General features: G+C 34.6%; 1 protein-coding gene across 1 annotated transcript; it reads right to left on the bottom strand.

Annotated features, from left to right (window-relative positions):
- Nucleotides 1-1,095: 1,095 nt before the first annotated feature.
- LOC149580056 (histone deacetylase HDT1-like) lies at nucleotides 1,096-14,943 on the bottom strand. Its single transcript, XM_089788711.1, has 12 exons — nucleotides 14,656-14,943; nucleotides 14,275-14,417; nucleotides 13,905-13,981; nucleotides 11,888-11,987; nucleotides 11,602-11,673; nucleotides 3,130-3,346; nucleotides 2,889-2,915; nucleotides 2,740-2,802; nucleotides 2,456-2,622; nucleotides 2,100-2,210; nucleotides 1,918-2,017; nucleotides 1,096-1,529 (listed from the first exon to the last, which is right to left on the bottom strand). The coding sequence occupies exons 6-12, from the start codon at nucleotides 3,272-3,274 to the stop codon at nucleotides 1,486-1,488; spliced, it is 657 nt and encodes a 218-aa protein (XP_089644837.1). The 5' UTR covers nucleotides 3,275-3,346; nucleotides 11,602-11,673; nucleotides 11,888-11,987; nucleotides 13,905-13,981; nucleotides 14,275-14,417; nucleotides 14,656-14,943; the 3' UTR covers nucleotides 1,096-1,485.
- Nucleotides 14,944-16,113: the final 1,170 nt, after the last annotated feature.

The following is a 16,113-nucleotide window of genomic DNA, read 5'->3' on the forward strand; positions in this document are numbered from 1 at the left end:
ATAATGCAAGATATATTGATATCAATATTGACTACATTGTGCATAATAAGGTCATAAGGCCAGTCCTTAACCTAGAAGTTTAAAATCAAGAATTTCAAGTCTTGTAAGGTAGGATATTGATATCAATATTGATTGTAATGCATAAGAAGGTCATAAGGCCATACCTTATGACCTTAACCTAGAAGTTTAAAATCAAGAATTTCAAGTCTTGTAAGGTAGGTATTACAATCAGGAATGATTAACAAAAAAGATGATTAGTTGTGTTCCAATTTAACCTCTGCTAAAAGTCTAATTGATGGGATTCTTATACGTGTTGTCTATGCAGAGTACAATTGATACATTTTTTAATAATGAAATGGCATTTCCTGCCAACTGACTCAACTCACATTTAGACTAGAACTTGGTATGTAATTCTCAACTTGACCTCAAGCATATACCTGTCCTGGCAAACTCCAAGTGCTCTCCTAGTACAGGAAGTCATTCAAAGAATTCTGATAACAACTCTTCTGATATTTTTGGTACAGATGAATGGACACACTTCACTGCTATGGTTGCAAGCCGACAAACCTCCCAAGAAGAGTGACAAAGAAAAAAGAGCGCCAGTTCTATAAATATCAAGATATCAGCAAGAAATGGCTGTAAATGCTGCCTAGATTTGAAATTCACATAAAAAACGTCACAAATAGCATAAACACCAATCTTACTTGTAAGAGTTGTTTTGTTGTGTGGATTTTGCCACTCTAGAGATGATTGAGAAATTTATTAGCATCATTTAGCAATTTCAAGTAAACAGTACTCACATTAAAGATTTTACTAAGTCGCATATTTCATCTTTAGATAGAAAAGGCAGTGATCTTATATAAAGAATCATTTATCTAGCTCAAGAGGTCATAAAATTAAAAATAATTTAATCATTTTAAGCATATGAACTTGTGTGAATGCTCTAAAAGTAGCACCTCAACAAGATCCATAAAAGCCACACAATCATCTACTGCCAATGTTGAAGCCTGAGATGACATTATAGTTTTTTGAACTTAGAGAAAAGCAATAGAAACATGTGAAGATGATACATAATACTAAATATTTAGGTCACCCTAACAAAAAAACATTATTTTGAACTCTTAAACAACTTGTTTAAATACACATACTGAAATTGTTTCTACTAGCTACAACTTCTCATTGTAGCTAACATAGAACACTCATTTAGTTTTCAAATATAATTTGCTCACATCATATATTACCACAAAAGTCTTCTCTCATATTTGGAGGTTTCCAACTTACAAAACACCGTTGTGAAATGTGTACTGTTGCTTATGATCCCAAAACCAGTGTTGCAAATTTCACAAGAATGTTAACATAATCAGTGCTTAAAATTGCAGAAAAGGTATGTCTAACAAGTATGTCATTGACGAAGTGCTTTTTATGAACCCGATATCCTTCAATAGCATGAACTTTCCATGAGTTGGAAAGGAAAATCTGACTTTACTAGATGCCTTTAATTCTGGAAAAATGCACAGAAGAATTGTGACCTATGAAACCTAAAAATATGAGATCTTGGATGTACAATTAGCATATCACCACAAGCTCTTTCTATCGCAAGCATAGGATTATTAAGTAAATTAAGTATCATGAAAACTTTGTTGCTTTAATCTTTAGTTTTACCTAAAATCTTTAGTTTTACCTAAGTTATGCAAATTTAAAAGAATTCAAGTATCCAGTTTCCCACAAAAACAAGGTAAATGCTGGTCTTCCTTCCCAAAGAATGTCACTCATACATAGTGTGGGAACCACAAAGACAAAAAAAATCTGTACATGTACTAACCATTTCTGAATATGAGCATGATCAGCTCAAACCCAGTCTTAAAACACAATGAACAAGTATTCAGAAAATTGAATAAATATAGTTATATATCTAACCTGGTTTATGACCGTCAGGTGTAGCAAACTTGGCCTTCTTGTTAGATACTAGTGTCTTAGCAGCTGAATTTGGAATTGGCCTCTTCTTTCCAGTAAGTGCCTATGAAATGATCCACTTCTAAATGAATAAATCAAGATCTTAAAAGACAGGATGTGCTATAGCCAAACAAACTTAGTCTTACCTTTGGAGTTTCCTCATCAGACTCGTCTTCTTCATCTTCATCATTATCATTGTCTTCATTTTCATCTTCTTCTTCATCATAATCATCATCATCACTAATTTCTTTCATATCCTATTACATACAAAGAATAAATTTAAAAATAACACTGAAGATTTCACAAACGATTTGGCATCCTGTGAGAAAGAAAAAAGCAACCACACATCTACAGGTTACCTTCTAACCCTAGAAAAATAATTTCCAAATGCTATGGCAAAAGTGAGAAATAGCTAGAAGTAAAAAAAGTAGCCACATCTACAAATTGCCTTACCACCCTAGTAAGGCAATTCCACATGCAATTCAAAATATAAATCACAGACCTCATCTTCATCATCATCAGATTCATCGTCAGAATCATCTTCCTCTTCAACTTTGGCTGGCTGTTTTGGTTTCTCTAACTTCCCTTTAGTTGCCGGTTTATTGGATTTTTCTGGTACAGACATAGATTCAGTCTTTTCAACCTTCTCAACTTTCACAGATCTTTTGCCTAGAGAAATATTCCCAAAAAAAATTCCTTATTAAAAAATTCAAAGGAAATACAAAGAAAACTTGAACAACTATATAATCATCTAAGCTGTAAAGGTAAGACAAAGCAAAAACTCACCTCCATTCTCTTTTGCCGTTACAACTGGTGGCGGCACTTCGTCTTCTGATTCCGATTCATCATCTACATTGGTAACACTGACAGATGTCAAACTTAGAAAAACAAAACAAGCAAATGACTTTACACAAATATGTAGGCTGGTAAAGTACCTTCATCATCTCCATGCAGGCTCCCAAATGTGCTCAGCGAGAAGAAATAACAAGTTAAGAAAGCTTTTTATAATATAAAAAGATTAAGATCACGTTAGATGAAAGTGTCTGTATAGATCTAAAACAGTTCGAACATCAAGCCCAAATCAAGTACTTATGTGTAATACAAAGTACTGCATATAAAATTTATAAATTTTTTTAATTATGTAAAAGAACTCGCACAAATTAACTTTCTAAGAATATTCATCGTCCACTTGAATGAATGTTGTATATCCACAGCAGAAAACACTAGCAGACTTTGAAGTATGAGAGATTTTGAAATCTTTTTTGAATACTAAATCTAGCCCAAACTGCTCACAACTTCCACGCACACAGCTTCCGATCATGATTTTCTTTCCATCAACATGAATATACACTGCAACTCTATCATCAGATTTTGACCCTTCCCCAATTGCTACCTACATTCAACCAGCATACTATGAGGTACAGTTCACGGAAATCTATCTGCATTTTAAAACATACTAACAGGCATTAGGAAATAGGAGATGATGGCCATTTAGCACAGTTCTATTTTATTACTATAGATCTTTCAGTAACTATCCATCTAGTAGTATATATTTGCCAAAACAGTGTTTAATTCGACAATTTTTTGTTCCATAAGGAGTATTGTATGGTGCTACCCTACCTCAATGGTTTACTCTATTTTACATATATCGATTAATAAGGCATTTTGACACACAAACCTCTACTATGCTGCATGAGATCTCTCATTTGAATTATATTATTCATTATTTTCATAGTATGTGTGGATCATATCGAGTGGTATCAGAGCTACGATTTGGGCAAAAGTGGATGTAAACTCTAGTTTTTAAAGATTTGCCTATAACTTCTAGATGACTGTGAATTTTTCAGCAAGATTTTTATTAAAGTTGGAGGACTATATAAGGAAGCTGCAGTCCTAATCAGGTTTCTATGATTAATAATTTGAGTTACAGAAACTTAATGATTTTTCATAAATATTCTTTAAATGGCACAAATCAAGGATTTTTTTGAGATTTTAACAATTCTGGACAGCTCGGAAAGATCCATCAGGGGTCTATAATTTCAGTTTCTAGTGTCAGGCCAACTAATAGAAAGATCTTGCTGGCCTTTACTTTGCTCATCAACAGTATTCAGCCAGTGCTATCAGGTAAACAACTTTTCTATTTTATGTGTGTAAGTCCTGTTTTTGTTCAAAATTGACTTACTTTTTCCAAATGATAGTACTATAAACGTGGTATCTCAAAAGAAAGATAAAAACTGTAATGACCAATAAGAGTTATAAGCATTCTTCTTCCTTACGAATTTGAAACAGGGGTAGCAGTGGCATCAGGGTGGCAATCCTACGTTGCTTACATTGGCACGAAGGAAAAGCACTTGCTACTTGGCAAAGGTAACTTGCTCTTCGCATTGAAGTGAACGTGTGGAGTTTCTGGGTGTGATCCCCGAATATCCTTTTTGGGGGTCTACACCGGAGTTTTCTTATGTCCTTTTGTTCGAGTCTGGCTCTTTCGCTTGTGTGTCCCTCCCCTGCTTTTATTTTCCCTCTGCTTTTTAATTGTTTTTTCTTCCCTGCCCTTGTACTTGCCATGGGAGTTCAACCGGTTAGACAGGTTTGCATTTTTGGGATCTTGCTTAGATGGCTTCGGATGATCCTAGGGGTACGCGGTAGAGTACGCTTGATGAGACAACCATGGCAAAAACGGAGAACATTGCCTTAAATAATGGTATAAACATTAATTCGGTTAATCAGAATGCCCAAAATTTTTAGAACAATCTGGTGCTGAAGGTAGTTTATCCAAGGGAGTTAAACCCTCGTACAAAGCCATCCTCACAGAGGATTCTGAAACTATTTGTCCTCCCTCAGCAGAATTTGATGGAAAGTCCGTGGTGGCAGCCGGAGGAGTTTTGGGGGGAACCGCCAAAGTAACTGGAGAATGTGGAGGAATCTCCGTTGCAAATGCCGGAGGAGGCGACGGTAAGTCCCCCCTGCCTCTTGTAAAACTCTTCACTTGTCTCCTAGTGAAGATATGGAGACTGCTATTAGGAATGAGCGAACAAGAATGACAAATTTTGCAATTTTTTTGCTGCTGTTGATTCTGAATTTTTACCTTCGAAAAGGTTTATGATGAATGGTTTAAAAAAGTTTGGAGTGCTAAATTGGGCATTCAAATTAGTTTTTGTAGAATGCTTCAGAAAGATTTCTTTGTTATATAGATTAAAAATCACACTATGCAGGAATTAGAATTGAAAAGAACCTTTTGGAATGTGGACAAAACTACCTTTAGTGCTTTTCCTTGGACAGCTGATGGTAATTTTGATCAGGTCATGGCCAGATCCCCTCCTCATTGGTTAGAAATTATCAATCTCCAACCTGAATTTTGGCCGTTTCTTTCTCACATGTTGAAAAAAATTAGGCTTTGTTCTTCATGTTGAAGAATCTAAGATCACTTTACCTCACCTTAATGCCAGGGTCCTCATTGCCCTCTCTTCTAAAGTGGATGTTCCTAAGAAACTGGCCTTAAAGATTGATGAAGTTGTCTTTAAATGGAAGGTTAATTTCTTAGGTAATCAAAATACTTGTTTTTTTCTGCAAGAAAAATGGTCATAGTAAGAAGGATTGCCCTAATCTTAATGCTGCATCTAGTAAACCTAAGCCCTCTTTTCGTAGAACTGTTGTTGTTAATCCGCCTCCACAGCCCTCTAGCCATGGTGTTCCTAAGTCATCTTCTGAGTCTCCAGATGTTCAAACCTATTGTCATCCTGCGCCTGATATTCCTACCAATAATGCTTTTATTTCGCTCTCCAATCCATTGTTTAAAGAAGATTATGAAGTCATTTCTACTAATGATACTTCTAATGTTGAGAATAATACAGTGATCTCTAAGCAAGATTCTTTATCTAAGAATAACCCCAGCAATCCAGTCAGGAAAAATGCTCAACTGTTGGCTTTAGAATCTATTAATGACAGAGCAGCAAGAATGAATAAGGAAACTCCAAAATTATCTACTCCATCATTAAAGCATAGTAACCTTATTAAAGAACAGAGTATTGAGGAAAGGAATGATGATTCGAAGGAACCTGCAAAGGTTGCTCCCCAAGTGATTCCTCAAGATAAGGATGATGCAACTGAAATGACAGAGGCTCACCAAGAAGAATAGAGAGGAGGCTTCTGTATCAAATAGTGAAGATGACACTGTAACTGATAAGGCTGAGGAAAATGTCTCATGCATGAATACATTAAATTCTAATGAATTTTATTGTAGTTGGGGACAAAAAAGAAACAAAAGAAAAGGAAAATGCTTGACAGGAACTTAATTTCTAAAAATAACAGTATGAACAATAGGGCCAAAAGACATGAGATTCCCGACTGTTTTAATAGACTTTGTGGTATTCCTAAAACCCCAAATAAACCGTGATGTTTAAATTTGCAAGTTGGAATGTCAGGGGACTAGCAATGCCTGACAGAAAATATGTAGTTGGGGATTGGAGAAATATAAGTTGCAGTCCATTGATTTTGTATTTTTGCAAGAAATTAAGGTGGTTGGAGATCATCCCTTTACCATGATGAAAATTACCTGGAGTGATGCTAAACACTTCTACTCTTCCCATTACAAGGGTAAAGGGGGGGTGGGCATCTTTTTATCAACCTAAATGAGAAGCATTTATTTAGGATCATGGATTCTCCCCTTGTAACAGAGCAATTTGGATTACCTTCACTGTTCATAATACAACTATTGGTATATGTAATGTTTATGTTGCTAATCACTACCGTGATAGAGCTAAACTTTGCAACTGGATGGCAATGTTTTTGCCTAAAGCCCATTGGATCACTATTGGGGACTTTAACATGATTGAATATGGAGAAAACAAAAGTAGTCGTATTAAAATATCTTGGAAAGGCAACAAGCTTTTCTTTTGGAACAAATTTAATAGAAGGCTCAACCTCATGGACCCTATTGGTTAAAAAAAAAGCTTCTTTCCTGATATTTGCTATACATGAACTAACAATCAGAATCAGATTCGCAGAAACAAGGTGTATTGTAAATTGGATAAAGCTTATACAAATGCCTCCTATTCTTTCCCTTCTAATCTTGGAGCCTCTCCCATTCATGTTTCTCCTGCATCCATCTCAGATCACTCCCCTATTTGCTTTACAGGGGAAGTAGAAAGTTTGAGCAACATTGGATCTGACTGTAGACCACAAGGTTCCTTCAAATTAAACGTTTGCCTTCTCAATGATCTTGAAACCTCTGAAGCTACCCAAATGGCTACCCACATATCTAGACTGTGTAATAAGAATACAAGCTTCATTGATCAATGTAGTTTCTCTATCAACATTTGGAAAAAGTTATTCCAAATTGTGCAGAAAAAGAATGCTAAAGATAGAAACAGGGAAGAATCCTATCTGCTGAACAGACTTAATGATCTGAAACTTGATCTCTAGAGGCAAACGGAGGATAAAATCACTGCTTGACATCTTTCCACCACCAAAATGGAGCTCAGGAAAATCCAGAATTATAGATTCCCGGGTCAAGAAATCAGAGTCAAGGCTAACTCGATCCATGAAGGAGACAAAGGATCTAAGTATTTTTTTAACCTGATTAGATCTAAGCAAAAGAGAGATCTAATAGAGGGTATACAAGGAGACATGGGTTACACTAGTGATCCTCATGAGATTACTCAGATCTCTAAATATTATCATAAACTATTTACTTATGAGTTTAATATTTAATAATGATCAAGAGATTGCCCTTGCAAAATGTTTGAAGCTTATTCCAAACAAAGTCTCAGAAGAATGGAAGAAAACCTTGAGTCAATCTATATCTATTGATGAGATTAAAGCAGCTATCAGAGATATGGCCAATGACAAATCCCCTGGGACTGATGGTCTCCCGGCTGAATTTTATAAGAAGAATATAGATTGGATTTCCTTGGAATTATTCAATCTATATAATGAAGCATTCTTTAAAGGGTCTTTGGGTAAAGCCATCAATAGGGGTCATCAAACTCATTCCTGAGAAAGATGATAAATCACAGATTGGTAATTGAAGACCAATGACACTTCTTAATCTTTCATACAAAATCATTGCCAAATTATTTTCTAGAAGATAGTTGGTTTACTAAAGGAAGTAGTAACAGAGACACAGACTGGATTTATTAAAGGAAGATACATTCTTGAAAATCTGATAACAAGTTGGGAGGCTTTAAATTGCACCAAGGAGAGTGGACAAGAAGCTGCTATAGTTCTTCTGGATTTTGAAAAAGCTTATGACAGGATTGAGTGGCCATTTGTGCTAGGGATGCTCACAGCCTTGGGTTTTCCTCCGTACTTTTGCAACTGGATCAAGGTCTTGTTCAAAGATTCTTCTATTGTACTTGATATCAGACAATCTCTCTGAACCAATTGTCCTTGAAAGATCCATCCAGCAGGGATGCCCTATTGCACCCTCAATTTATGTTCTAGTTGTTGATGATCTATTCTATATTCTAAGATCTTCCACTCTAGGGCCTCCTCTCAAGAGCATTTCACTTCCTAATCAGGATAATCTCCTCAATACTCAATTTAACTGTCTTCATTGAGATTAAAGAAGAGAACTTCGATAAAATAGTGCTCAGACTTCAATTCTTTTGTTCGGCTTCTGGAGCTAAGATTGCCCCTCACAAATCAATAGTCATGGGATGGAATGACTTAAGCCCTACTTGGTTTGATCAGAAAGACTGGACATGGGCTGGTCCAAACAGTATTGTTAGGTAATTGGGAATCCCTTTTGTTGCAACTCCCTCAATCAAAGATATGTGGAACTGGATATATTTCAAGATTGAAAAGAAACATCAAAAATGGAAGTCTCATCTTTTATCATTAGCTGGAAGAGCACAGATTGTTCAAAAGGTGCTCTCCTCACAATCAATATATTTTTCTTTTGCTTGGCTCATTAACAGTTATCAGACTGAAAAGCTTGACGGAATATTGAGGGACTTTGCTGATATTATTCTTGGTGATTTTGAAATCAAGGTTTTTGGATCTAATGTTTTTGCTTGCATTTGGAAAGCCTAGACACAAGTAAGAAGGTTGCTACGTTTCAAAAGTGCAGTAGATGGTCCTCTTTGCTTCTCTGTGATTAGTAGATCAATCTGGTGGGGTATTCAGTTCAAAGGTAAGCCTTTAGCTCTGACCCAGAGCTGTTCTGAAAAATTTGGTGTGATAAGGCATTAAGACCATTGGCAATATTCTTATTAATAGTAGGTTGGGGACCTGGGAAGATCATAAGGCTAAATTTGATATCCTAGTCACCCATAAGAAAACATATTCCATCCTTAAGAAAGTGGTAGGATCTTTCTTTCCAGGTAAGCTGGTTTGCAATACAGAAATTTATAAAGAGATCAAATGGAAAGATGGATCTGCTTTTACAGACACCAATACTAGAAAGATTTATAGCATGATTAAAGAGGACTCATCTATCTTGAAAGCATTGAATAAAAATTGGTCTATAAAATGGCAGGAGTCCAATTGGTAGTTCATTCTTGTTTTTTAATGGCACCAAGCCACAGAGCCTAAAAAAGTTTGTTTTCATTGGATGCTCTTGTTGAAGAAACTTGCCATTGCTGACAACCTCTATCATTATAATGTCCCTCCTGTTGTTTGTATGCATTGTTTTGTTCCTGAATCTTTTGAAAATGTTTTTTTTATGCAAATTTGCTACTCTGATTTGATCTTCCTTCTTTGGCAGACCTATTGATTGTAATAAACCTTTTATTTTTTCTTGGATTGAAATATTGGCTGGATTTGTTAACTCCTTTGATCTTAAGCTCAATAAATTTTGGTCTGTCTTTACTAATGAAGTCTTATAGTGTCTTTGAACTTAAGCTCAATAAAGAGGGATCTTACTAGGTTTTATATAAAACTCACTTATCTACTTATCATGACTCAGGTCTTGGCTGTTTTAGAAATCCCAAAGAGCAGGTTCATGATCTTTCTGCAGGAAGGTGCAATGCTGATATACAAAGCAGATTTCAAATCTGCTCATTACTTCAACACATACAGTGAGGATATGTTGGATGAAAAGGAACAAGAGGCTTTAAAGCAGCTCGTGGCTAAGGAAAATATCAATGTGGCTGAAAAGAATAAGGAGATCCTTGAAAGCCAGCCCCCTAATGACCCTGATTGGGGTGCTATTGCTGAAAGACCTCCTCTTGAACCACCAGTCAATGCCAATGAAGCAGAATGCTCCATTAACATTATTGGAGCTTGAGACTAAGTATTTTAGATAGATAGTCTCTCTCATCTAATCTCAAGACTATGTTATTATTTTTTCAAAAATGATATACAACTGTTATAACTTCTAGCTTTTTGCTGTCTGCTGATACTATAACAGCAGAAATACTTTTCAGACATTTTACTCTTAGCTCTAAGACATGATGTATTTTTTGCTCAATACTTAATATTAAAAAATCTCTCTTCATTTGTTAACTAATACTCGATTTGCTGCATTTGCATTACACTGGATCAGACAAGATCCTCTGTGAATGGTGCTTCTGTATATGTTGCTTTTGTTCCTCTCAAAAAAAGAATGTCCCTGAGCATATTAGAATCAAGGGTCTAACCCTTGAATCAAAAAAGATGGATCCTTATGTCACTTGTAAACACGAAGTCAGCACACAACCCACCTTGTATTTTGAAGGCAAACGAATAATGAATACCTCAAATATTTGCCCCACCAACAGTAGTTCATTGTCACAAGGAATTTTCTTTGATAGCATCTACATGCTATCTCTACAGGAATCCACCTCTATTTATGAGTTATTCTGTTTGAAGTCCTATTTTAGTGTTGTCATGTTACTTTTAATTGTGCTTGGGTATATGGCAATTTACAGAGGATATTTATAAGACTATTAACTAGTCAAATTATTGGTGATGTTTGAGTTATAACTTTACACTTTTTTTACACTTTTTAAAGAAAGTAGATACCTCGGTTATGCATAACACAATGGTTAAACCAATACTAACTTCTTATCATGTTAGCCTTGCCCCACTTATGTTTTCAAATGACTCCCTCCCCCCCTTATCTAGCTGTGCGGGTATTTGCCATATAACCAATTAATTTTAATAGAGTAGCAAAATCTGCTCCGTATACAAAATCAGACAATCCAGATATAATCGATATAGCTTCAATACAAGCTATTAAATTTCAATAAATCATAGAAATCTACAACGTACATAAAATCTAATTTCTGAACTTCAAAATCAAAGCCATTTGGACATAAGCTCAATTCTACAGTAGTTATTTTTATGTATCAGGGAATACAAAAGAATTGTACCAATATAAAAGGAAATTAAAGAAACTCTTCAGTGGTATTTTAATTTTCATTCTATTATATGCACTTGCACAGAAAATTGTCCGGCTTGATGAGTAAGATATGATGCAATCATATTAGCAGATATTCTGTATTTATAAGTTTAAGCACACTATGTTTGTAGCTAGTTTTATTACATTAAGGCTCCTTAGATTTCATGAAAATCAATCATTTTCCTATAACCTATCAATATATTTTAAATAAATTTATATAAATTATAACTTATAATTGTAGGAACCAAAAAAATTCTAACTGCAAGCATAAATTAATTTCAAAGGTCAAACAACACTTCAAATTCTAGGTATGAGGAAAAGCTTACTCCAAATGCAGAACCAAGTGAAACTACATCATTTTTATTGACACATCGAATAGTTGTCAGAGCACTACTAAGCTGAATGTAAAAACCAAATACAATACAAATTAGACAAAACACAAAACAATTTAACATAAATGTCTTATATTCATTTAAAGAGGTTCTTCTAAATCTATTTCTTCTTTCACTCATTTTGTCTTTATTATTCCTAGCTAAAAGAAATGAATATTTCTAAGTTTTGAATCTACATGAACAGTGCACAACTTTTATTCAACAGAGGTATGAAGAATACTCATGATAGATAGTTGTTGTCAGTGCGCTCTAGAATACTGTCAGCTGGCTTGTTCTCATATGTTTTGATTGTCTCCAAGTAACGAGCACACTCTTCCACACTGCGATCTCCAAACAACAATCCTAATTAAAAACAAAAAAATCCTCCCATTTAAAAGAAAAAAAAATTCACATGTTATTTACAACAGCAATAAGGGGCAATATATCCTCAAAAGGTGTGATTAAAAAATGCACACATAATGAATTTCTTGCAACATCGACCTTATAGGGTAAAAAATGATTACTTCAAGTTCAAAGTGATTAATATTACAATAAAACTAGAAAATAAATCATCACAGTGTTGCACAGTTGAGCAAGTCTCACCAAAAAGCAAGCAATTATCAAACATGAAACAATTACAACAGCACTTCAGCATTGTAGGCAAAAGCAGCTGACTCACAGGGATAAAAATCATTTCATTGATGCAGAGTCTAAGATGGTAAAGGCACCAGTAGAAAGCATTTCAAGTCAGTTCCAACATGCAAATGGGCACACAGATGTATTCCAAAAAGGAGCCTATGAATTAGAAAGTTGTCGTATATTGGAAATAAAAGTTCTTATTGCACAACTGCAGACATCTGAGTCTCTGACCAAGCCCAGATGAACCTTAAGAATAAAATGTCATCACAAATTCCTACCATTGAAGTCCAAGATATTTATAAATATTCAGAAAGTGAGATAAGAAATTAAATAATTGCAAGGCATTTTTGTATAGGAAATGTATATTTTCATTTGAAAGAGTTAAACTGACATTCCCATAAGTTTTCACTTAAATTTTCAGTTGCACATATTAATAGCATTTCAAAATTATTTGCAATTATAACTTAAAATTTTCAATATTTTAATTGTTAGAAGACTTTTTCCCCAGAGTGAAGCAAACTAATGAAATAATCTTTAGCATTAAAGTGGGAAAGAAGAATAAATGATAAGTTGAACCTTTGGTAAAAATGGAGATTAGCAAAAAAAAAAAAAAAAAAAAAAAAAAAATTTAGAAAAGTTTTTTCTGAAGGGAGGAGTAACTATACTTACTATATAATAATTAAAGGCAACCTCTGTCAATGGGTGTGATGGTTTGGAAACCACCCCTTAAAGGTAATATAAAGAAGTTATCTGCACTTAGAAAGAACATGGAGATCACTCAAGGAAAAAAGTGGATTTGTCGAGCTATGGCATTGAAGAAAAGGCACACAGACTATGTCCAACTCAGCATACAGTGTACACTCGGGACTGTCCTACGAAAAGCTTTGTTCATACCTAGTGATTACTCTGGAGCATGCCATGTTGTGCATGTGAGTTATTACTTTGAAGCATGTCTTGTTATGCATGTTGGGTGATTACTCTCGCGCATGCTGTATTCTGAGTAAGAGCTGTTCCTCCTGGAATAAGAGCTGTTACTCCTGGAGTAAGCCATACTTATGAAAGCCAAACACTGAACTATTCCAAGGGTGAAAGTGATATTTCCAACTGCTTTTCCAGATAGCTATCGCACTTATCATATCATTCAGCGATATTTATAATTATTAATAAGTACAATGGAGTTTTTTTGTTTTAAAATCTCAAAGATATTATTCGTTCCCTTTAAATAATGTGCATATTGTTGGATGTTGATCTATATATTAATGATTGTGATCATAATGTGCTTAAGCCTTAACCTATTTAATATTTATAAACATTATTTTTGTGCACTTGTTTTAAATTATAGGCATGTTCTATCATCTTTAAAATTAGACACTGTCACTAATAAATCGACTTTTATACAAAATTAACTCTGATGGATTAAATCTATCTAATTTTATACTTTGGAAAAAGGTGGCATTACAATAATTGCCAAACAGTATGGAAACTACCAATGCCATTCTTGTATTTACTTACACTACAATATATAAATAACACACAGAAGCCATGCACATACTAACTAAGAAACATGTGCTTGTCATATGTTCAAAATGAATCTGTGTTTTCCTTATCCAAATGCATACCTCCAACCACATAGAAGAGTACAATCATGAAGTAGTGCTGTTCTTGTAACCTCGTGAAGTGGTTTGATAACATCTTCCTGGTTAGAACAAAGTACAGTAACTCTGATTACATGAAAAGTATATTACCTTATGAATTGGTATTCCCGTTTCCTTAAAATGACATCCAGAATTAAAGAAATATTGTTTTCAAAATTAAATCACACTTTCAAGTACATCATGTTGTCTCCTAAGAACCTGATTTAATTGAGAATAGTCCCAATTATTAGGAAACAATGTTCCAATACAAGTACAAAATGCTGCAAACTTGCAACTGGCCATATTTAAAATTGTAACATGCTAATACTTTTATGTTCATGGCACTCAATGTTACCACATCAACATAGCATAGAACAACCCGTAGCTTAAAGTTCTTCTGCAATTCTCGTATCCGATAGTAAATATAATCTGGATGAAGTAAATGGTACCGCAAACTGCATGGAGGAATAAAGCAAATATTTTATATACTACACACCCCTACAAAAAGAAAAAAGAAAACTCTGATAAAAATCCTAAGTCAATCTCATGAGAAATTAAACCTACTATATTATTGAAATAAACATTCACTACACATAAAATTAAATTAAGTCAATAGGATCTCAGATCCGGAAAAGATCAATTGCAATCTGAGAGGCCATGTCGAATGGTGCTAGAGAACTATGTATAAATGGCATGAATACTGACTACTTGCATCAAAGATTCTTCAGAGACTTACTATCAATAGTAGACAATGTGAATGTGCTAATGAAGATCATTCGACATAGATCAGTAGACTATTCAATATTTAGAATTCTTGTTCCCTGGTAGAAAAAGCCATCATAGCTGTCCTGGTGGCTACAATCTTAAAAAATGGACATGTTCACAAATACATTATCCTTTCAGACCTCCTTGTGAATATGATCACCACCACTAAGAGGAAGATGTTTGGTAAGCTAATTCTTAACAAATATTTGCACGACTTGCACGACTCCTGGCATGGTGATACCTTTACTACAATATCAAAAGTAAGACTCAAGTTGGACCATTGACAATAAATTTTCAAAAAAGAGGAAGTCAACCTTATTCCTACCTTATTGATGGGTTTCTAATTATTTAGTAAAACCCTGATACAGATTAACTTTGGAACTTCGTCAGGATGTTTTCAAACTGTCTGTGCTTAAGTCCTAGCAGTCAAAGTGTCCGAAAAAGATCGATCTTACACAACAATAACCAGCAAAGCATGCATTTTTTGCAAAATGAGTGTTCCACAAAATTTCTTAATATGACGACAAGGGCACAAGTTTTGAGCTCTCATCCATTGCAGATCTTTGTTTTGTGTTTTTCATCTTATTAACAACGTGAGCTGCTCCCATGATAGCAAGTTGTGTATCAATGTGTACATCTCTGAGGATTTGAATATCTAAGTTTAAATTTTTAGACTAAAACTTATGTTTAGCTTAAATTTGAAAGCTATAGGTTATAAGTTTATAAATTTATATATTATTCTGAAACTAAGAGTTATCAGTTTACGACTCTAAGTTAAATCATTAAACGTCAGAATTATTTAATTTGAGCTTTCAACTTCAAGTGTTAAGCTAAACTTACTATGTTATAACTTCACAATTTAATAGTTTGTTTTACAAGACTGCTCTGCCCATAAATTATAATTTCAGTGGGACTGTCTAGACATTTAACTATTAACATTCCAAGTACTGGACATTTTTCCAAATGTAAGTGCTTTTTGCTATGCTTGCATACCTATGCAGCGGAAAACAGAGAATAAAAAAACAAAAAATAAACCAAATCTGATAAGCCTAACTTTGCAAACAATGACTTCTATGAGTTCGATGTTTGAGATAGCCATGTTTGCTCCCACTAGTGCAATCGGATTAGGAATTAGTCAATAGTCCCTCGCCACATTTAGCATTCGTATTTTTAGGGTTTTCCTTTGCATTTAGGGTTTTTAAAAGAAATACATGGAGATGCCAATGGGACACCTCTTTTCCCAATAAACATCTCCCAACTCACATTCTCGGTACCAAAGACAAGTCCCAGAGGATACGAGATCTACTCAAGAAAATTAGATTCTCACAATTGTGCTGGTTGATAGAGCCAAGACCTCTCCTGTGTGCCATTGCCGCAACCTCCACCTGTCCCCTTCAATACCAGTTTTTCTTAATGAAGCTTCTAACCA

The sequence above is a fragment of the Cupressus sempervirens genome, chromosome 1, assembly GCF_028749045.1.
Source record: "Cupressus sempervirens isolate cs-2001-9-10 chromosome 1, ASM2874904v1, whole genome shotgun sequence".
Taxonomy (NCBI): domain Eukaryota; kingdom Viridiplantae; phylum Streptophyta; class Pinopsida; order Cupressales; family Cupressaceae; genus Cupressus; species Cupressus sempervirens.

Excerpts from the sequence above, each read along its gene's own strand:
- LOC149580056 (XM_089788711.1), bottom strand. The coding sequence starts at position 3,274 with ATGATCGGAAGCTGTGTGCGTGGAAGTTGTGAGCAGTTTGGGCTAGAT. Across the intron at positions 2,916-3,129 it reads CATTCAAGTGGACGATGAAT|TTGGGAGCCTGCATGGAGAT; the intron begins ATTCTTAGAAAG and ends CGCTGAGCACAT. Across the intron at positions 1,530-1,917 it reads ACCTGACGGTCATAAACCAG|GTCACAATTCTTCTGTGCAT; the intron begins GTTAGATATATA and ends TAGGTTTCATAG.